This window comes from Mastomys coucha, unplaced genomic scaffold (genome assembly GCF_008632895.1).
Source record: "Mastomys coucha isolate ucsf_1 unplaced genomic scaffold, UCSF_Mcou_1 pScaffold21, whole genome shotgun sequence".
Taxonomy (NCBI): domain Eukaryota; kingdom Metazoa; phylum Chordata; class Mammalia; order Rodentia; family Muridae; genus Mastomys; species Mastomys coucha.
In genome coordinates, this window is record NW_022196904.1 from 134,770,171 (window position 1) to 134,792,968 (window position 22,798).

The 22,798-nt window shown below is 50.1% G+C and overlaps 2 protein-coding genes across 3 annotated transcripts in view; one reads left to right on the forward strand and one right to left on the reverse strand.

Annotated features, from left to right (window-relative positions):
- Positions 1 to 11,921, forward strand: part of Tesmin (testis expressed metallothionein like protein) — a 19,687-nt gene extending 7,766 nt beyond the window's left edge. For both annotated transcript variants that reach the window (XM_031389085.1, XM_031389086.1), the window contains exons 5-9: positions 568 to 659; positions 6,355 to 6,445; positions 7,928 to 8,065; positions 8,820 to 8,995; positions 11,001 to 11,921. In XM_031389085.1, the coding sequence (XP_031244945.1) occupies positions 568 to 659; positions 6,355 to 6,445; positions 7,928 to 8,065; positions 8,820 to 8,995; positions 11,001 to 11,193 (690 nt within the window). In that variant the 3' untranslated portion in view covers positions 11,194 to 11,921. The remainder of the gene's footprint in view (positions 1 to 567; positions 660 to 6,354; positions 6,446 to 7,927; positions 8,066 to 8,819; positions 8,996 to 11,000) is intronic.
- Positions 11,922 to 13,949: 2,028 nt separating this feature from the next.
- Gal (galanin and GMAP prepropeptide) lies at positions 13,950 to 18,813 on the reverse strand. Its single transcript, XM_031384690.1, has 6 exons — positions 18,463 to 18,813; positions 18,158 to 18,238; positions 17,378 to 17,432; positions 15,674 to 15,763; positions 15,214 to 15,291; positions 13,950 to 14,201 (listed from the first exon to the last, which is right to left on the reverse strand). The coding sequence occupies exons 2-6, from the start codon at positions 18,236 to 18,238 to the stop codon at positions 14,131 to 14,133; spliced, it is 375 nt and encodes a 124-aa protein (XP_031240550.1). The 5' UTR covers positions 18,463 to 18,813; the 3' UTR covers positions 13,950 to 14,130.
- Positions 18,814 to 22,798: the final 3,985 nt, after the last annotated feature.

Below are 22,798 nucleotides of genomic sequence, written 5' to 3' on the forward strand. Positions count from 1 at the left end.
CTCTCTCTCTCTCTCTCTCTCTCTCTCTCTCTCTCTGGTTTTTCTGAGGGTTTTTCTGCATAGCCCTGGCTGTCCTAGAACTCACTCTGTAGACCAAGCTGGCCTCAAATTCAGAAATCTGCCTGCCTCTGCCTCCCAAGTGCTGGGATTAAAGGCATGCACCACCACCATCCAGCAACTGATTGTATTTTCAACTACTAGTTTAGGGACACAAAGTGTTCCATGACAGTGTCTCCCTAAGTGATAGCTGTATGCACTGCTCCCTAGTTTGTCCTTGCTGGCCTTAGACCTTACCCCACCCTGACTGTTCTCTCCATCCCCATGGTCAGAGACTTTGTACCCTTTGGGGCCCTGGGCCCCATGCATGGGAATAGCTACAAGATGGTCTCAGCCTGTAGGCTCAATGTCAGTGGACTGTAGAGGTCATGAGGCCTGGCCCCAACCTGTAGGGACTGCTGCTGGTACTTCACACACACACATACACACACATACACACACACACACACACACACACACACACACACACACATACTCTAAAGAGACCATTCTTGCTTTTGCCTCCATCAGGTTGATAATGGAACTCTCCCATCGGCTGTCAATGGGGCTGCCTTTCCCTCTGGACCTGCTCTGCAAGGGCCACCCAAAATAGCTCTGGCTGGGTAAGAATTAAAATCAGAGGCCACTGTCTGTGATGCAAGCATCTAAGGTGCTGCTATGTAAGCTGCTCTTCCTGCTACACTGTAAAATTAACTCTGCTGAAACATCAGTAGTCATCCTATCCCCATCCCCAAAGCAGGGCCACTGACCTTCCTGTGGGTATATTAGTAGTAGGCCCTGGCTTCCCCTCCACTCTCTGCTGCCCCATGTGTGTGCTCCATGATCCCCTGGCTATAGCTCTGTCTTGGTGTACACTTGGGTGGGTAGTGCCACACTGTCTCTTCTTGGGTGTCATCAGTGCAGATCATACAGTGACAGCTGCTTATGTGGATAGTCAGGGGTTGCAGCACTGCCTCTGTGTCCCTGGCACATACTCTGTGGCAGATGTCCCATAGTCTCAGGTGGGTATGAGGTGCACTTACCCAAGTCCACTCTGTCTACTTTAATGCTATGTGTATACTGCAGCTGGTTAAACTGAGCACACTGGTAGGAACTATTGGGTCACCATGTATTAGCTGTGCTCTCTGAGCCTGTGCTGTTATTGGCAAGTGTGAGACAAGGGGCTGGAGACAAACAGGCAGAAGTCAGATGGTCTCTGGACACAGACAGTGTTAAGGCCACATGCTAGGCTCAAGTCAGTAGGACCTTAGGCTTTGGCTGTAGCACATTTGGGGCAATACTATACATAGTTGGTTGATGATTTTCCTCAAATGTTCTAGACAGAATGGGTTCTTGCTTTTGTGAGTGTAGTATGCCTGGATTGGTGGCATTCTCATTGATCATCCTATGGTGGCTGTTTATACTGGAGGAAGAAACAAGATGGCTTCTGCAGCTTGCAGCTGCTGCTGATAGCATCAGAGCTGTGCAGGGGATCAGGGAGGATCACAGGCAATGTGAAGGCTCACCACACCTTTGTTGTGATCAAGAGACACCACCCCATGCTCTGTCATGTCCAGAACCTAGTAGCAGATGCTGGCTCACAATTACAGCACTGTGGAGTTCCACTGCAGCAGCAAGTGCACTTTCCAAAGGAGCAATGTCTCTGCAGCATAGTTTGTCCTTTTCTCGTGATCATTGCTCTCTCTCACATACTGTCTTAATTTTTAAAATAAAATCCCGCAGGGCCCAAAAGCTTTTTCTTTCAAAGAGAATGCACCAAGAAACACCTGAGCTTTGAGCTGATTTTTCTGCTGTGGTAATGACCAGACCATTGTCACTCCACTGAGCCAGCCCTGCAGGGATCCTGACTGGAGAGTGGGTACAGTGTGAAGATCTGGGCCTAGAAGCTTCAGTATGGAAATTCACAGTCTGAACCAACCCACCATCCTCTCCTCTTCACATGCTCCTCAGCCCTCTTGACCAGTCAACCAGATCTGAGCGATCAGAAGGAAACTGTCACCTATAATTGTCCCTGTTAGAGGACAGAGAAGCAGCTTCCTGGGGCCCGAAAGATAAATGTGTGGCTTGGTCCAGTCCCAGAACCTGGTGCTGATTGGCTAACATATGTACCTTTTGTTACTATATTCTAGAACTCCCTGAGATAACACTTGTTGATTGGCTTTAGCACTCAGATCACCTTGCCAGGTAATGGATGTAAATCCTGCCCCATGGGTGATGTTATCATTTGTGTAGCATAACCAATTGTATGATGAGATTAGATGGTAGTTAGCATCTCCAGAGGTGTGGCTCATTTATGGTACCCTGCAGAGGTGAGGTTATCCAGATCTTGGCAGGCCTTTTGGCCCCACTAGGACAATTGTCAGACACTGTCAAAGTCACAGAAGCCTTTTCCAGTAATTTCAAGCCCAGGGAATGGTTTGTGTTTCCTATGGTCCATTTATTCCCAATGGCCTGTCTCTGCTCACAGTGTGCATCAAGACATCCTTTCAACCATAGGAAACCCACTGCCACCAGGCAGTGGTGACACACATCTTTAATCCCAGCACTTGGGAGGCAGAGGCAGGCGGATTTCTGAGTTCGAGGCCAGCCTGGTCTACAGAGTGAGTTTCAGGACATCCAGGGCTATACAGAGAAACCCTGTCTCAAACAAAACAAAACAAAGTGATGGTTCAGTAGTTAGGTTAAGAACATTTGCAGTTCTTGCATGAGGATCTGTTCCACACACCAGACAGATCACAACTGCCTGTAACTCTAGTTCCAGAGGATCTGATGCTGTCTTCTGGCCTCCACGGGTACTCCATGCACATGATACACATAATCTGCACTTAGGTACACACACATACACATCAAATACTTTAAAAAAATAAGGTAGAACACAATAAAGGAAGACACACAGACTACCAGGTCGGTGAGGCCAGGAATTCACTTGTCTCTGCCTCCCCTGTGCTAGGATTATAGGCATGTGGTATATATAGGCATATACCCAGCTTTTGTGTGGGATCTGGGGTTGGAACTTAGGTCCACATGCTTGGATGACAAGCACTTTTCACTACTGAGCCATCTCTCCAGCCCATCTGTAGCTCTTTGACACCCACTTTGTAGTGTTCAGATTTGGTGGGAAATCCCATTTAGAGGAACAGAGGCTTGAGCAGGTCAGAGGTGGAGCCTTGGGAAGGCTGCAAAACAGTAGCCAGCTGTGGGAACCACCCTCGCTGGACCTGACACCCCCATCTTACACTGGATGTGTTTAGAAGCACTTATCAGTGGCTGCTGCCTGTCCAGCTTTTAGAGCTCATTCTCTTTTTATTGTATCTTTATTTTATTTTTAGCTAGCATACAAACTAATGGACTTTGCTGTATTATACACACAACACTGTATTCTTACTCTTTGCCATGCTCTCCCTGTCCCCCCACTTCCCTCCTGGTGGTCCCCTTCTGCTTTCATGCATCTTCCCCTCTCATGATCACCATCTACTGTGTACACATATAAACAGAGTTCTTTTTCCAGACCAACCATCTGAAGACATTTTTCATTTTAATCTTTGTATGGTAACTCTAGCTTGTGGGACATAAAGTCTAAAGAGCCATGTAACTGCACCAAATCCCTGAGCTGAAATTAAATGCTTTCCTTCTGAGATAAGGGTCCTAAGGCTGGGTGGGAGGCAGTGCAGTGTGGGCCAGGTGCAGCCCCAGTTAGCACTCCATAGTCATGGGCTGATGATTTCCCCAGACCAGCAGGCAGGGCCATGCTAGGTGACTTTGGACATGACACAAGTATCCAGTCTTCAGTGCCATGGTTTGGTCGGTGTCCTCTGCCTCTTCTGTGATGTGGCACCCTCACACCCTGTCTCTGAAGGTCTGATGATTGGCATGATGTATATTGAAATTTTGTCTAAATAATTCTGTTCCCAGGATGTGGACCCTCTCTCCCAGAAGTCTCAGGCCAGGGAAAGGGGTGGGGAATCAGGGCAAGCTGTATAGTGAATGTGGGCTGATGTTGACGCTGCATCTTCATGATCTTTTCCCTGCAGAGCTCCTGCTGAGGGAGGTCCACCATGGGGCAGGACAGGAGTGGTTTCTATACTTTTACCCAGAGCAAGACTGAAAACACTGCTGGAGGCTAGGAATGGGGACAGGGCTTACAGGCAGAGCCCAGTACTTGGGAGATTGAGGCAAGGTTGCCACAATTTTGAGGATATCTTGGGCTACAGAGTGTGTTTGAGGTCAGCACGGGTTATAAACAAGTTGCTTCTTTTACAAAATAATACTGAAGGCTGGTGTTGATTGCAAACATTGGAGTGAGTCTGGCTTGATGTGGACCTCTCTGGGCTGGAACCCTAAAAGTGAGGTTGAGGGTGAGGACAGAAGCTAGGTGGGCACAGCTACAGATAAGATGTGAGGTGAGGTCAAGGAGTGGACTGAGTTCCTTATAAATATGCTGTAGCAGTGCTTTGCTTCCTAATGTACATGTGAGGCTCACTTCTGTGGCAGCAGTTTTGATGAGCAGCCAAGCCAACCTCAATCTTTTTTTGGTTTTTCAAGACAGAGTTTCTCTGTATAGCCCTGGCTGTCCTGGAACTCACTCTGTAGACCAGGCTGGCCTAGAACTCAGAAATCCACCTGCCTCTGCCTCCCAAGTGCTGGGATTAAAGGCATGCGCCACTACCACCCGGCCAACCTCAATAATCTTTACCCCATCATTTTACAGAGCAAGAAGGGGCCTCTCACTGAGCTGAGGGCATCTTCCTCGATGGGGCACACTCCAAAATGGGAGCCAGTTTGCACAATGACTGTAAATAGTTTACAGAGCAGGTTTTTTGATTTTGATGTTTTGGTTTGGTTTGGTTTTGGAGAATTTGAAACAGGGTCTCTCTGTAACCCTGTCTGTCCTGGAACTCACCATGTAGATCATGTCAGCCTAGAACTCACAGAGATCCACCTGCCTCTGCCTCCAAGTACTGGGAGTGTCAGGCCTGGCAGTGTTTTGAGACAGGGTCTCATGCAGCTCAAGCTGGCCTTGAACTCCTGATCCTCCTACCTTGTTCTCCTGAGAATTGGGGTGACAGGCCTGTACTCCTCCTCCTTCCCCATCTTAGCAGACTAGGTCATTTGGAGTCTGGAGCTCACAGCACTGGCATCCAAGGCTCCAACTTGTCTGAATCACTGTTGCTTTCTTGAGTTTCTGCTCACCTAGTCACCTTGTGTCCTGTGGCTACATTTTCCTGTGAAGTTTGTCAGTGAGGAGTTAGGTGAAGGAATTATTTGTGGTCTGGCATGAAGATGAACTTCCTCTGGGGTGTGTCTTCACTTCCCTGGAGCTGTGGTTCCTAAATTGGACAACAAAAAGTTTCAACCAGTAAGATCTGCTGCCTACCAAGGAAACATGGCACAGGACATCACAGGCAGGTCCTTGAACACTGTTTTGACCTCTCCACAATACCTGGGGCAGGATGACCCAGAAAGCATTTCCATCAGCCATCCTGGAGCAAGGTAGACCTAGAGGTGGCAGCAGTCACACACCATTAAGTGTTCACTGGTACTGACAAAAGGGAACACAACCTTCAAGTGTGTAGGGCTGTCTATGAGGTTTCCCAGGTAACAATGGGAGTAGACTGATGGCAAAGGAAACCTGTACCTTGTACCATAATCCCTAAATGCTCATGGTGCAGGACCAGTGGGAATGCCATGCTCAGTTTGTCCCTGCTGCCACTAATGTTGCTATGCCAACGTGACTTGATGGGTCAGGGCTGTTGGCACAGGGGAGCAGTGCTGCCCAGAAGAAGCTGTGGTGACAGCTTGGTAGAAATAGCTCCATGTCTACTCACTGCTGTGACAGGGAGAGTGGAGAACAGAGCAGTGGATCGATGATGGGCAGTGTGTCTTCCAGGAACTGGTGTTGCTTCAAACTGCCTTTGGAAGCCAAATGGCTGGACTAGTTTGTCTTTCTTCTGTGTTAGTAGTTAGAAGACATCACACCCCTGCTTCCAATTCTATTTTTCCTATAAAAAATTCAAAGGAGGGCTGGAGAGATAGCTCAGCAGTTAAGAGCACTGACTGCTCTTCCAAAGGTCCTGAGTTCAAATCCCAGCAACCATATGGTGGCTCATAACCACCTATCATGAGATCTGATGCCCTCTTCTGGTGCATCTGAAGACAGCTACAGTGTACTAAGATATAATAATAAATAAATTAAAAAAAAAAATTCAAAGGAAACCCCTAAACTAAGTCACATGTCCTTGTATGCATTGCTCTCACCTCAGGCTGCCTATACATGACACAGTGAGTTCTCCCTCACAGGTACTGTGACTGCTTCTCCAGTGGGGACTTCTGCAACAGCTGCAGCTGCAACAACCTGCGCCATGAGCTTGAGCGTTTCAAAGCCATTAAGGTAATGCACTTGGTTGTCTGTGAATGGTCTCCAGAGTCCAATTCAGGCGGAAGCATAGACAGGCACAGTGACCAGGGCTGTAGTGATACCCAGCAGTCTGGGGCACTTCAGGGCTGCAGCAGAGTCTGGGAAGCTCTGACTGAAGAGTATAGTCTGTGTCGGCTCTAGGTTCATAACTATGGTTGGGCTGTGCCCTGTGGGGAGGTACACTGTATCACCTGAGAATGGGAAGCACTTGGTTAGGCCTCACAGACTTTAAACTTTCATTCCTTTAGTTTCAGGTGCAAGAAGATCTAAGCTTTCTCAAGTCAGCTGCAGGCAGACTGCAGGAGACTGCTGTATCTATGCCTTCCTGTGGGCTCAAGGACCAGGGGATAGGAGGGATAGCTAGGCTGGGCCTGACAACCTCTCCAGAGACACACTTCCAGGGCCCTCAAGAGCCATAAGCTAAGGCTGGAGGGTGTTCTGTTCAATGGAGCAGAAATGACCCTGAGCCTTGGTCAATTTGTCTTTTATCCCACTCTCTAGAACTGTTTATTTCCTCCTCTTGAATGCAGATATATCACTTAGAAGTGTATTAATAATTCAGATCTGGCTAGACCTGGAGGACAAAAGAGAATGGCCAAGAATGGCCATGGCCCTGAGCTTCACAGCAGTTGATTGTTCTTTTTATGTAGCAATAAGTGCCATCTGTTAGTGTGAGATCAGGATTCTCATGTGCCAGAGATGGGAACATGGCTTGATAAAGTGCTACTCTGAGAAATGATTAGCAGACACTCTGACAGATAAATGTTTGCCTAGATGTCACCCAACATGTTCCTCCCTAACACACAGCCAATGGAAGCTGGAGGAAATTCTCACGGAGACTTGCCAAGCAAGTTCCCAGCATCTTTGTTCATAGTAGACAAAACCTGCCACAAGCCCACAGCCCCTTAATGGTGGGAGAGAGCATCTGCCAGCTAGGTAAATACAGAATGCCACACACCATAGGGAAAGACTAGTTGTCCCTTCCAGGGGAAGGAGTCAGGTTGGCCTGGCCCTTGTTCTGGGCCATGAACACACTGTCTACCCAACACCCCTACAGTTTTTAAGCTCCCAAGTTTGCCAACAGAATTAAATGAAAGATAGCATGCATCAGAGAGAAAGATGGCTAGATGTTGGTGTGAGCTCTTTGCTATGCCATGGCCTCTCCTGCCTCAGGCAAAAGTGCAAGGCATACTGGGAAGGCACCCCGACTTTCTTATGTACTATTCTCTACAGTACATATGGTGGGCTATCAAATGCAGAGAAAGGGGTCAGTGCTTCTAGAACCCAGCCACCATCACAGTTCTGTGTGAGGTGAGGCATAGCTGCACAGAAGCCTTGAGGCCTCTCGCATGTCCTGAGGCTCTAACTCCCTCAGGGGCTTCCCCTGCACGGTCTTCCCTTGCACAGAGTTTCTGACTCCCATGTATTTCCTGATGGTTTTCTGTTCTTTCTTAGGCGTGTCTTGATAGAAATCCTGAAGCTTTCCAACCAAAAATGGGAAAAAGCCGGCTGGGAGCTGCTAAGCTTCGACACAGCAAAGGGTGCAACTGTAAGCGCTCAGGCTGCCTGAAGAACTACTGTGAGTGTTATGAGGCAAGTGGCAGCTTCCTGGAATAAGCAGAGACATCCAAGTAGCTTTGTAGTTTTACATTTGCTGTAATGTAAAAAGGGATGCTCAATCCCTGTCCATCCTTCCCCATGTGATAATAAGGGGCTGTCAACTTGGCAGGATGTAGAGCCACTGGGAAACAGGCCTCTAAGGAATGTCATGGTCAGACTTAACTGTCACCTTGGCAGGGTCTAGAGTCACCTGGGAAACAGGCCTCTGGACATGCTATGGGGATTATCTTGAGGTGGAAGAAAGACCTGCCCACTAGGGGCAGCACCATTCCCTAGCTTCAATCCTGAACTGTGTAAGTGGAGAGAGGGAGCTCAGCAGCAGCATTCATCACCTTTGCTTCCTGATTGTGGATCCCAGCTGCTTCAAGTGCCTATCTTCTCGACTTCCTCTCCATGCTGGATTGCACCCTTGCTCCGTGTGCTGAAGTGAGCCATTTCTTCTCTGAGTTGCTTTTGTTCAGAGTATTTTATCACAGCATCAGGAAACAAAACTAAGACTCTATCTTTTTTTTGTAGGCAGGTCTCATGTAGTTCAGGCTGGCCAAGGATACTGACCTTGAATCTATGGTTCTCCTGGGTTATGGCCATTCACTAATGCTGCTATGTCTGTTCCCTTCCCTGGTAAACAGCCTCTAGTGTTAATCTGAACTAATCTGGTCAAGCAGATGTGAGTGCTGGGTGCTTTATGGGGGAACCCTGATTTCATCAAAGCATTTTTTATCATCAGGCCAAAATCATGTGTTCTTCCATTTGCAAATGCATTGCTTGCAAAAACTATGAAGAAAGTCCAGAGCGAAAAATGCTGATGAGCACACCCCACTACATGGAGCCTGGGGACTTTGAGAGCAGCCACCATCTGTCCCCAGTCAAGTTCTCAGGACCTCCAAAACTGAGAAAAAATAGGTAAGTGCTCTAAACAGTTAGGTGGGGTGATTCTGAAGGAGGCTTAGAAACCACATCTGCACTAGCTGGAGCCTGCAGAGCTACAGGGGACAGGAGGGACACGAAGATGGAAACCCAGTGTGCAAGGTGGCTACTGTGGTTAAGGTAGCCTGCTCTATAATCATGAGAACCAGAGTTCAAATCCTAGCTCCCATATAAAAAGTCAGGCTTGATGGTCTATGCCAGTGATCCCAGTACTAGGGATGGAGACAGGATCCCTGGGGCTCACTGGCTAGCCAGGTAAGCCAATTGATGAGCTCCAGGTCAATGAATGACACTATCCTTAAAAATATGGTGGACCATCTGGGGAAAACACTCAAAGGTAAAGCCTTGCTTTGCAAGCCTGAGAGTGAAGCATGGGTGGGTGGGCAGGTGCTTGTAATCCCAGTGCATGGGATGCAAAGACTCAATTATATATATATATATATATATATATATATATATATATATATATATATATATATATATATATATATATGTATATATATATACATATATGTGTATACATACATATACATATATATGTATGTATATATATTTTTTTTCACTCAAAATATAAGGTGGAAGAACAATCAAGGAAGACACCCAGTGTCAACAGCTACCCTTCACACACTTGCATGCAATTACACACATCCATACACAGGCATCACACACCTCACATGTACACAAAAACACACACACACCCAAAACCTAACCGACCAAAGGAAGAACACTCCTTTAAGTGACATGCAGTTAGTCATTCGGGTGTGACAAATGGACCAACTTCATTCTGCAAAGCCAAACCCAGGCTTATTCAATTAGAGATGAGAAAAGTGCTCCCTCCAAGCCTGCATCCTCCATGATGCTCTCCCCATCCTGGGGCAACCCTCTCTGAGGTTGAGTGTGAGCCCTGCTCATAGCTGGCTGGGTAAGCATCCTTGCTCCAGAGCTCAGAGAGGAAACTCCAAGTCCTAAAAAACCCAGCCCAGGCCACACTTCTTCAGGGTTCCCAGGGTGAGATGTCCTCATGGTATGCCCATAGGTGTAACAGGAGAGTCTCAGAGCCATGTGGTACTTTGCAGCTCCTGATGTCCTACAACTAGGACAAGCAGACCCCTACCCTGGCTGTTACACTGCCACCTCTCATCTGCTGACTTACACTGGGAGCTGAGGGCCTCTGTACACTGTCTGGGAGTTCTACATTGCCAAGACTTGTGTGACCTGTGGGCTTGCCACTGAAGCACATAAGCCTCTGGGTCTGGCTCCCTTGCTGCTTCCCGAAGCCCAGCCTCATGCTTTCTTCTATTTAGTTATTTACTTCTGGTGTGCTGACAGCATTTCTCCCTCTAACCCAAACTAGGTCACGGGCATGGGCCAGTGGGCTCTGCTCAAATAAAACCCATTTTATTAGCAGAAAGGGACATACATAGCTCCTTTTCGCCCCCAGCAATTTCACTTGTGTATAAAATGTGTTGTGATAATAGTCCCCGTCTTGCTCGATCTTCACCGACTCTATTCCTTTGATCCCTCTTCCAAACTTGCTCTCCTCCTCCTATCTGGTTTTTTCTTTTTCTTCCTTTTGGCATTTGTGTGTGTGTGTGTGTGTGTGTGTGTGTGTGTGTGTGTGTGTGTGCACATGTGACTTTTTGTGTCTACTTAGGGCTTCTCATCTGTGCCTGGGGTAGTTATTTACTGGGGCATGGGCAGTTTACTAGTGGCTACATCCCTGCAGAAAATGTCCCTTTACACCAGCAGCCATTAGCTACCAGTCATTCCTCAGAGAGGGCTGGGGCCACTTGAGCCCCTCCCCCATCCATTCTAGGGTGTGGAAAGATGCAGTCCTGTAGAGATCTTCTAAGGTGTTGCCTGGGGCTTGAGGGGAGGTGATGTAGGTAACCTCTCTACAGGCCATTGACTCTTGAACTAGAGTGATTGGGTGCCACTCTGCTGAATGAAGAAGGTGCTGAGTAGCTGTGTCTCTCCCCAGGCAGGCCTTCTCTTGTATCTCCTGGGAGGTAGTGGAGGCCACATGTGCCTGCCTACTGGCCCAGGGTGAGGAGGCAGAACAGGAGCGCTGCTCTCCAATTCTGGCGGAGCAGATGGTTCTGGAGGAGTTCGGAAGGTGCCTGTCGCAGATTCTCCACATCGAGTTCAAGTCCAAGGGGCTGAAAATTGAGTAGAGTGCAAGCTGGTAAAGGGGGAACGCTTGTGGCAAGTCTCAGCCCTGGGAGTCTGCACCAAGGAAGCTGGTGCAGAGGGAGGAGCAGGAGGCCCTGCATCATGGCCAGGTCAGCTGCGAGGTCTGAGTGATCTGCGTGGTACTGGCCAGCCTACTCAAGGTATCCTAAAGTGCAAGCAGGCAGAGCTGCCCTGGGGATGGACACTGGCCCTCCTGTCCCTGGGGAGGCCCTCTGGAGGACCCCCTGCCCTGCATAAAAAAGAGGGTGGCTTTCTGCTTGTTGTTTATATGTTTGCTTTTCAAATTGCTTAGTAGTACCTCCATTCACGTTGTTATGAGCCAGCTTCAAGTTAGAGAGCTAGGCTCTCCAGGTGGACTCTGTCCGAGTCACACACAAGTCAGGTGGCCAACAGGGGTCTTCCAGGCCAGGCCTGTGACAGGAGATGTGGGAGGAGGGTTGGGTTGAAGCTGGGTTTGTTTGGGTTTTCTCGTATGCTTTTTTTTTCCTGTATTTCTGCTTGAAGTGGGAAAATTTGTCTCCTGTCCAACCCTCTTCTCCATAATTACTGCTGCACTGTCGCCTGCAGACCAGTCACAGTGACCTCAGACACCAGCAGGTGAGGTGGCTTACTATGCATACCCACACTGTGTTTTGTTGTGAGAGTAAACCTTTCCAGATTCCCAGTTGGAACTAGGTTAGTGCTGAAAATATATTTGTCTTAATACCTACTCTGGACTCCACGGAGACTTTGTCCTTTCTTGAGTCTATGGGAAACATTCATGAGTCTAATAGCACTGCCACCTCATCATTTGGAGAGTGTTAGGAAACCTGGGCACTGACAGGACGTGGCTGGAGGCTGGTTTCGGGAAGCCAGAAGCTCACTGACAAGAAGGAAAGGACTGGAGATGGCTCAGCAGTAAAGTGCTTGCAGCACCAGCCTGAGGACCAGAGCATAACCCAGAATCTGTGTCAAAGATGAACACCCTACCCCCACCCCCACATGCAAACACAAAAGCAAAAAGGACAGGCACCAACTTGTAACCCCAGTGCTAGGGAAGCAGAGACAGGAGGCTCCTGGGACTCACTGGCACAGCCTTATTGGCAAATTGCAGGTGGAAGAGAGCCTGGCTCCAAAGGCAAGGTGGATGGCTCCTGTACACATGCGCCTTTGCACTGACACACACACACAAACACAGCAGGAAACACAGATCTAGAGAAGTTAGAAGATGGTAAGGGTGACTGGATAGCTATGCACTGCTGACCCAGAGACTGGGTTGCCACTGACGGAGCCTAGAGGTCAGGAGGCTCTGATGAGCTGGAACTCCCCAGAACTAGAATGACAGCTTTCCATTAGGGTTCCCCCACCACTGAAGCCAGGGAGAAGGAAGGCTGCCACTTAACAAAGTGGCCTTGACAGATCCCTGGACCATGTGCCAGATATTGGGAGGGACAGGTGGGAGGGCTGAGGTGAGACAAGGCTGGCCCAGTTGCTAGCCTGGAGAATTGGGATGGAGACACATGATGCTTATGCCCTAGACAAGAGGGAGCAAGGCTAGAAGGATGCAACATAGGATTGGCTTCAGGCTGTAGGGCTGACTGGAACAGCCCAGGTGCCATCCTTCTGGGGACTCTTTTTGAAGCAATATGACCTCCAGACCTGCCTTGACACACGGCAGGGCCCAGTAATCTGTTTTCTGTAAGCCTCAGGGTCCAGATGCCTATTCAGGTCAGCATTAAGTGTGGAAGGAAGAGTAAGGGGGACTGGAGAAATGACTCAGTGGATAGGAACTCTTGCTTCTCTTCCAGAGACATGAGGGTGTTTGCTAGCACCCATATTGGGTGACTCCCGACCACCTGTAGATCCAGCTCCAGGCTCCAGAAGCCTGCACACACATGCACATGGCTCCCTCTTTTAGACTTTTTAAAAAGAAGAGTAAAAAGAGTAGGAAGGGGGCCGGGTGGTTTAATCCAGGAAGACAATCTTCGTGCATGTAGCACCTGGCCTAGGAGTAGAAACTGGGTCTGAATCACAGGAGTATATGAGAGGGAGTGGTAGAACCTGGGGACACCAAGCTGGCATCAGCTAGTGTCCCTTGAAGGGACAGGGAAGTAGAGTTGCATTTGCTGTGGGGTTAGATTCACCCTTGGTGTGAAGCCTCTATGAACTCCTTTAGTCTCCTCTGTTCTGCAGAGGACCCACATAGGCTGCCAGGTGAGGCCAGTACTTCAGCCTGTCCTCCTGCGAGGGAGACACAGGAGGCAAGGCTCAGCTCCGTCTATTACGTGGGTACCTGGCTCCTGTCACCTGGTTTCTTCTCTGATCAGGTATTATCTGCTTTCTGCTCAGCGCCAGTTCTTCCTGTCTCCATAGCCACCGCTGCAGGTGGGCTTGTACCCATTTTGTGCCTTCGTTCAGTTCACCTCAGCAGCACACTAGACGGCTGCATCAGACTGAGCTGAGCAGCAGAAAACTTCCTGGGCACAGCAAGAGCTGACAGCTTGCAGTCCTTGTGGAATTCAGGTTTAAACCTTACCTAATGCATGGGTGATGGATGGCTACCATTACCTTTTAAAACATACTATGGGGAGCCAGAGGGATGGCTCAACAGGTAAAAGTACTCCTGCCACGCCTGTGGATCTGAGTTCAGTACACAAGGTGCATACGTGCATGTGCATATATGTACACAAAATACAATAAGCAACCACACTGGAGGGGGCAGCCATAGACTGCAGTATAGAAGAACCAAACAGTCCCAGATACTTGCTAGTTTTTATTATGTCACACAATATAATTACTCCAGTCAAAACATCTTAATTGTAATAGCACAGCATCAGAGCAGAGAACAGAGGGCTGGTTTAGGGGTTGGCAGGAGATGATTCTTAGCCTCGAGTGAATAAATCACAGCACAGGGACACACGTGCACAGTGGGCGTGGTCTCAGGACTGCTCTAGGTCTTCTGAGGAGGCGGCCAAGGGGATGCCAGGCAGGCTGTCGAGAGCCCCAGCCTCTAAAGAATAGCAGTCAGGTAGTTAGCATGAGAGAACTGAATTGCAGTACCTATGGAGAGGGGTGAGTTCTCACTGTGGGGACCCTGATTTGGGGACAGCATCTGAAGGACTATCCACTCTTCAAAAAAGGCAGGCCATTGGAAGTGTGAAGCTGGTATCCAAGGACACTTTCTCATGAGATCAAAACTAAATGGAAGCTCAGAACCCCTAACAGAGCTATGGTGCCCTCTGCAAGAACAGCCATGGAGATTTCTGAAAATCCTGAGGCTTTCTAGAGGCCTGGGGCCCTGGGGTTGAAGACTCTAACACCATCTCCCTGCCCTGATGGATGGCTTCACTTATGTAAAGATTTCATTTGTATGTTGTGGTGTGTGTGTGGTGTGGTATGTGTATGTTGTGGGATGTGTGTGTATGTTGTGTGTGTGTCCTCAAAGCAGGAAGGGGGTGTCAGATCTTCTGACACTGAAGTTACAAGAGGTTGTGAGCCACCTGACATAGATGCTGGGAACTGAACTAAGGTCCTTTGCAAGAGCAGCAAATGCTCTCAAGTCCCAGGCCATTGCTCCAATCTGCCCACACACATGCACATTCACACACACACACACACACACACACACACACACACACCAAGTTTTAAATCTCCTCTCCAGCTCCTACAGGGCAGAAACTGAGTGAGGAAACAGCTTCCTTCCAAAGCTGGCCTGCAGGCACTGTGCTAACACAATATGGCTTCTCATGGCCTTACAGAACCTGGCTTGAGGTATACTATACCCTAAAAAAAGACTATGCCAAAAATAGGGGCCAGAAGAGTGACCTGTCCAAAGCTTCACTCTCTTCCCACATCAACCTGGTCCTGGCAACAGCCCCAGCACATGATGCTCGAGTGTGACTAGCCTCAGTTCTAACATAGTGCATGGGGTAGTGGATGTTTCCCTTTTCACTTTTTTTCCTGCCAGTACTAGGGACAGCTGCAGCCCAAGACACCATTTCAGATGGAAATCACTCCCATACCTTTAAGGTGCAAGAAACTGAGAAACTCCATTATCGTGCGGACAACGTTGCTCTCAGGCAGGGGCACATCAACACTTCCTAGACAATGGAAAAGAACAATATTCACAGCCTGCTTCCCCACCACCCTCCTCAAAGGCCAGGGAGGCTGGCTGAGAGCCTGGGGACATCCTAAGCCATCCAGGGCTTTTCTAGAGAAGTGGAAGGGGGGATTGGGGGAGGTCCTGGGCCAGCTCTCCCAGGGGGTCTCTGTGGCCAGCCCCCTTGTTGTAGCTGTATGCCCCAAGACTTTGCTCCCCAGTCCTGGCAATTGAGAGGTGTGTGAGGCTGCTGGCTCTCAGGCCTGGCTAGGGCAGCCTTAGGCTAGCACGGGAGCAGGAGGATGGTGGGTGTCACACCATATGCCTACATGCACCTGCGAGTCCAGGAATGATGGCATGAACATTTGGGACTCAGGCCTTACCTGGTCTCCCTTCCTCCACTTCCAGTTGTAACTCCCTCTTGCCTGTGAGGCCATGCTTGTCGCTAAATGATCTGTGGTTGTCAATGGCATCTGTTTGCAGACCAGAGAGGGAGGATCTGTCACTGTGGTGCATCCCATTTCCAAGCCCAGGGAAGACCCCACACAGCTGGGCCACCAGCATAAAGCCAAGTGTGGAAGCCCCAGCAGAGGATAGCATCTCCAGGGGGTGTTGCACAGGGCTCTAGGCAGGTTTTGTTTCTCAAAGGATGACCACACACATCTGCAGCATGAACAACCCTCACAGCATCTGCAGCATGAACACATGGCTTCATGCAGACTCTGGGGCTGAGAAGCATAGGCACCTCTCCACTGTCCCCTCCATGCTGGTGGACTGGGGACAGGAGCTGGATGGATGTACATTTTGCTTCTACTCACAAGTCTGGGGACAGTGAGTACTGCCTTATCGGGTAGGCATCTCAGATCCCGCTGGACATGTAAATTTAAAAGCAGAACTAACTAGGCAGCTCTCAGGAGAGAGCCATTGTCTTCTAGCCTGGTCTCCTCCTCTAGGATAGTTCACATCTGAAGGCATTAACGCAAGTCACAAACATGCAGGACACCAACTAGGATCCAGGGTGGGCGGGGAGCATATGTGGTGGTGGTGGTGGTGAGAGCACCAGACACTTCTGTCTTCGAGCACTGCCTTTCCCCTCTGGCAGTCTCTCACTCTAGAGCTGTACCCACCCCCCTATGATTCCACAGCCCCAAACAAAATCCCTACCTCTGGTGGTCACATGTGAGAGAGCATTCACATTACACAGAAACAACATCAAACTCAAAAGACAATCACCAATCTCCATCTCCCACAGTATGACAGTGTTGGGATGCAAGAATGAGCCATGGACAAAATGGGTGCTTACACAATGGGTTCGTGTAAGGTGCTGAAGTGACAACAGGGCTGAGACTGGGGAGTAGGTTTGAGAAAAAAAAATTGACTCAAGTGGGTCTCAAGGTAGGGTGTCTGGCTACCTTCAGTTTGTCAGAGTTCTCTATCAGAGCTCAGAGGACTGCTTCAGGATACCATGAAGTGGGAGAGGGTATTTAGGGAGACCTGGGGACTCAGAGAGCCCAAACAGAACTCCAAGGAGACCTAAAAGACTCCTCCAGAAAATTTGAATAAAGCCCCATGGAGGCAGGTGAGGTGGGGAAGTCAGTAAAAGAAACTTCTACAAGGAGCAGGTGCAGATCAGTGAGGGGAGGTCCCTGGTGAGCCCTGAGGATGTCGGATGCTGAGTGTCAGGGCAGGTTTCAGAAGTGGAAGAGAAAGGAGGTTCAAGCCAGAGCAGGCTCTCAGAGGCTCTGCATAGACAGCAGGAGGATAAGCGCTGGGGTTCCCAGGAGGCTGGTATGGATGATGTCAGGAGACCCCAGGAATGAGCTCATTTGCTACAAATAAGAGTGGAGGCCTGTAGGAATCAGGCCTTTCAGGGAATGAGAGTGCCCCACTCCCCTGTTCCTGCCACCACCCACAATGCAGCAGTGGGTTAGGCTAATGGAAACCCACAGTCCCCAAAGCCACATGGGAATGCCCCCTGCTTCTTTGCATCTGAGAGTAAATGGGCTATGAGAACAGTGCCTGGCTGGCTCCCATAGTCACATCAGGACACACAATCCAGCCTCAGCATCCAGCCCTGAATCACTCACGTGGGCCCAGAAGGTAGCCAGCGCTGTTCAGGGTCCAACCTCTCTTCTCCTTTGCCTAAAACAGGATGATGACACAGGGGTCAGACAGTCTAGGTCCCTGGGCTGAGGAGCAGAATAGCCTGTACTTGGCTCCCCAACACGACACAGCAGAAACCTGGGCATCCAGGCTGCCTGGAGTGATTGCATTTGACCCAAACACACTACTATGTGCACTAATTCAGGGTCCACTAATGCTCAAGCCAGACCAGGACTCAGCGGCTGATAATGCCAGAGTCTTACAATAACCCCCAGTATTGTCTTCAGAGCCAAGTGACAGGCTTACTTCCAAGCAACCCCAGGGCTGAGGGCTGAGCCACCAGTACTTCTGGGCTTCAGGGGAGGTTAGTCTATCACAGGCGTTGGCCAACAAATAGGAGACTTTTCCTTGCTGTTCTGTTGAGACAGCACTTTATATAGATAGCTCGGGTTGGCCTAAAAATCTATATGTAGGGAAGGTCTGCCTTGAACTTTTGGTCCTCCTGCCTCTACCTCCCTCCTGAGTGCTGGGATCTGAAACCTGGGGTCCCTACACCTGGCCATGAATGGAACCATTTTGAACCTGTATCGAGATAGTCCTCAGCCCTTCTCCTGGGACCCTCCCTACCTCCAGCACCTTCAGGGACATGGCCCCTTCCTCCCACCCCTGCCATGGGGACAGTGAACCATCCTTTGTTCCAGGCAGATCCTCAGGTCTGACATCCTTAGTCCTCTTTACAGGTCGAGACTGTCCAAGGTACTTACGGGCATCCCAAGCCCCAGAGTGGCTGACAGGGTCGCAACCAACAGGAGCCAGGCTAGCAGGATAACGCTGCCTCTGGCCATCTGGAAGGAAAGAAGTAGATTAGTTGACACTACCTGAGCAGCCCTGCACATGCAAACGCACACGTCTGGGGGTGGGGGTGGGGCACTTGGCCTGCGGACAGCGATGGTATCGGCGTGGGAGTGGTGGGGTGAAGGGGACAGAGCTGTGAGGGGTGCGAGGGCAGCGATGGGGAGCCAACCGCACGAGGACTAGGGCCTGGCAAGCCTCGGTGGGACGCGGGTACCTTGAGCAGGGGTGAGAACCGGGTGTGGCTGGTCAGTGCAGGTCCAAGGATCTCGGTCCCGGCGTGGCGTAGAGTGGCGGGCCGGAGGGTCGCTCACTGCATGGCGCAGCTCAGCAGCGTGGGGAAGCGCACGAGGATCCCTCGACGTGTCCGCGGCAGAAGCTGCGCTGCCGCCGCTATTTATGCCCGGTGGGAGCTGCCGCGTCACCCGCTCGGCGCCGCCTCCTGCGAGTCCCAAGGGCCGCTGTGACCGGAACCCGCTCCTCCTGCTCCAGGGGCTCAGGAGAGGACCACCCTCAGTCCCAGACCATCACCCGGCCAACCCTGCCTCGCAAAGTCACTCCCACCTCTCCGCCCCGTGCACAAGAGTGAGTCCCCTCCTCCCCCGTATTCACACAAGAGTGAATCCCGACACCCCATCCTGAGGCGGGCAGAAGGTCTAGCTCTCCTTCCCAGGGCTGGGGCTGGAATGGACCACTCCAAAGCCCAAGCAAGACCAGTCACAGACACCTCCTGAGAAATCAAATTCCCAGGTCCAGCTCTGCACCTGGATGTGACTGCAGCTTCCCTACCCTGGTTCAGGGTCCTCCACTCCTGTTTTGCTGGGGAAAAGGGGGATGGGGGAGGTGCAGCCATTCAGGGCTGAGGGCAGGGTGGACGGTGGCTGGCCGCTGTGCATCGTCCCTCCATCATCCTAACCATCCGTTTTCCCTTGGAGCCTCATCTCCTGAGTGGGCTCTATCTAGCTGTGGTTGAGTCCTGCAGAGCCCCAGGCCAGATTCTTGCCAAGGGCCAGAGCTGTTGGCGCCCCGGGAGTTTAGCCACCTGTGCAGGGACAGCACACAGGCATACACATACCCTGAAATCACACCTCAGGACAGACTCAAAGTGTGAGATATTTCAGCCAGGTTCAGCTCTCTGATGAATGCCTCAGCCTTCGAGGCTCATCAGGAGCACTCTGTCACCTGGCTCAGAAGTGGACCCCACTAGCATTGTCAGCCAGGTCCTGAGAAGCCTGTACACGCAAGAGAAGAGAGTTCCTGCTCTTGGCTTAACATGGCTCCTTTGCTGGAGCAAGCAGCAGCGTCATCACATGAGACATGGTCACTCGGGCTAACCTCAGTGTCCTGATGAACACTGGCCTGACCCTGTGCCGAGGAGCCCCCTCTTCCCCTAAGACCTATCTGGGACCCTGAGGTGAGCAGAATACAAGGCAAACAGTGAATGTTAATATCACATTCCAAGTGTCTCCACACTAGACTTAGGAGGCTGTGTAGACTCAGGCCACTCCTGGAGGGATCCACTGACCCACAGGGACAGGAAGGCCACAGAGTGCTGGAAGAGTCTGGGTCATCATGCCTGGGTGGGTGTGTCCTGGCTTACATGTAGAAGTCAAGAGACAACTTTGTAAAGTTAGTTCTCTCCTTTCATGTTTATATGGATCTAGGAGTTTGAACTTGGGTCTCTAGGCTTGTACTGTCTTTACCCACTAAGACTTCTTGCTGGCCCTCTTTTTAACAAAATGATACTTTGCCTCTGAGTCATCCCTCTTCTTGCAAATGTTCAAACCCTATAGTTGGATAACACCCTGCTGCCCGCATCTCCCACTGTCTCCAGAGAAGTCCAACCTCAGGCAGGCTAGGGTCCCAAGCCCTGCTGGAATCTCAGCAAGGGGAGAGGACCGTGCCTCTCACATTGGCCACGGGCTGAGATCTGTGCCAGCTGACCAGAGGACAGAACCTCAAAGTGACCCCTGCTCGGAAGCAGCCAGGGTAGGGGGCCAAGCAGAACAAGCAAGTCTGCCCATAGCCAATAAGAACATCTTGAAAGACTGGAAGCCAGACCCAGCAGCAAGGGCCCACAGCTCAGCTGACCCAGCTAAGGTGGATGGTGTCAAGCCTAGAACTTCAAGGCCAGCCTAGGCAATGTGGCCAGACACCATCTCAAAAAGTCAATAAAATAGAATTAAAAAAAAAAAAAAAAAGAGCCAGACCAAGCCTGGCCACTGCTCTTACATGCCTCACAGTGAAACCAGGTATGTCCATAAGCATATACTGAGTGTTATGAATTCATATAAAGAGGATAGCAAGCTGGGCGTGGTGGTCTGCACTGTTATCTCAGCACCTGGAAGGCAGAGCAGCAAGAGCTGTAAATTCACTCTTGGCTACACAGCTCCAGGCTCTGTGAAAAGGGATGGGGACTCAGGCCCACCCTTCAATGCCGCTCCACCACGTGCCCCTGATGTCATTATCCCCCACTTTGCTTGGGTGAGGGGATTTCTCTCTAGCTCTTAGAATGTGGCTGGCTCCTCCTGGGGAAACACAGGGAGGAAGGCAGACAAGAACAGGAGGGGCTGTGGCTCCCCATATCACTGACAGATTCACTCCTACAAATGAGGACAGGGTGCAAGATGGCAGGTCTCTGCTTCCTGGTACATGCTGTGCTGGAACCCACAGGCTGATTCTAATGGGCTCCTCACTCAGCAATGACCCAATGGAGTCACCGTCAACTTGTCATCTTCAAGGCAGCCCAGCGTGAAGCTAGCAAAATGGGTCACCATTAGAGTAATGGACACAGCACACAAAGAGTCATTTCCTACCTGTAAGTCCAGGCTTCCTCAGAAGTCCTGCTTGCTGCTGCCTGCTGCCAAGGAAAAATACTCAAATCTGAATACCAAAGAGAGCTGGGGGCTGGAGGACAGCTGGAGTATGTCTCAGCAGTGCTGAGACACTGCACCTATGGGCCTGAAATCATCAACACAGAGGCCTGTCCCCGCATAGGGATTCTAATCTATTGCAGACCTAAATAAACAATTCTCCGAATAACTACTTAGTTATACTTGGTTATCATGAGAAGGGCCGTGGATTCAGGGAGCCAGACCTAACAGGCAGGTTAACATCTGTCTGGGTGAGCCAGGGCTCTGTACTCTCCAAGTGGAGGACAGCTCGTGGATATGTGAATATGCCTCTTCTCAGCTTCCTTCTTCCTTCTGTGTGGAGTTTGAAGGTGGGGGCTGGAGGGGAGCAACCATCTTGGAGCCCAAGGTGATGGCAGTGGATGAGAGCCAGACTAATGGAGCTGTGTTTGTGGGTACTGGAAACTGGGTCTTGTGCTGCCAGCCGCTAGGCTTGTTTCAGAACAGAGGGAAAGTCTCTTTTTTGTTCAAGGCCTTGTTATTTTGGAGTTTTACAGTGGATGCATTTGGAGCTACTTATGATCAACATCTCCCATGAAACACCCGATGTCTGATGGATAAGTGAGCATATACAAGCAAATGGAAGAATAAGTCATCCATCGTCAATGGTACTGATGCTGGGAAGATAGACTCATGAAGGGAGAGGCTGGGGAGAGCTGTCAGACAGATAAGCACCACTGCACTTCACTGTGACCTCATGATGACTGGAAAAGCAACCAAGGAAATGGCTGGGTGATATAAAACTGGCTGACCTTCACCCTGGAGATGCCTGTGTACTTGACTATCTCTTCCCTCGGTTTCTAGCTGGTTCCTTCCATCCGACCCTAGTAACACAGAGGCCATTGGAAAAAAGTCTCCAGGCATAATTCTCTCTGGGGAAAACAGTAGTGGGGCTAGGGTTTGTGGTACAGGAGTAGACCATGTGCTTAGAATCCCCCACCGAGGGGCTAGGAGTGTGGCTCAGTGGTACAATGTTGTCAGGCACCCACAAACCATATAAATAAAACATTACAACAAAACAAAATATCGCCTTGGGAAAATGTTAGCTAAAGCAATGTGTCAGCAGATAGAACTGAACCAAATTTTTGCATTTGTATTTGGATTTTTATGTGCATAGGGGTTTTGCCAGAATGTTTGTTATGTATGCCAAGTGCATGGAGTACCTATGGGGACCAGATGGTGGAGTCAGATCCCCTAGAACGGGAGTTACAAGGGATTGTGAGCAGCCATGGGGATGCTGGGAGTCGAACCTGGGTTCTCTGGTAGAATAGCTACTTCCGCAGGGCGGTGGTGGCACACGTCTTTAATCCCAGCACTTGGGAGGCAGAGGCAGGTGGATCTCTGAGTTCGAGGCCAGCCTGGTCTACAGAGTGAGTTCCAGGACAGCCAGGGCTACATAGAGAAACCCTGTCTCGGAAAACAAAAACAAACAAACAAACAAAAAGCACAGCTACTTCTCTTAACTGCTGAGCAGCTCTCCAGCCCTATGCTGTTTTTCTATGTTAATTCTGGAATGTCTGTTTAATTTAATTTGTTGTTCATGGTGTGTGTGTTTGCTTATGTGTACAGGCATGTCCATGTCCAGGTGAGAGTGCATGTGGAGGCCTGTGGTTCCCCCAGGACATGCCCCGCCCCCCCAGC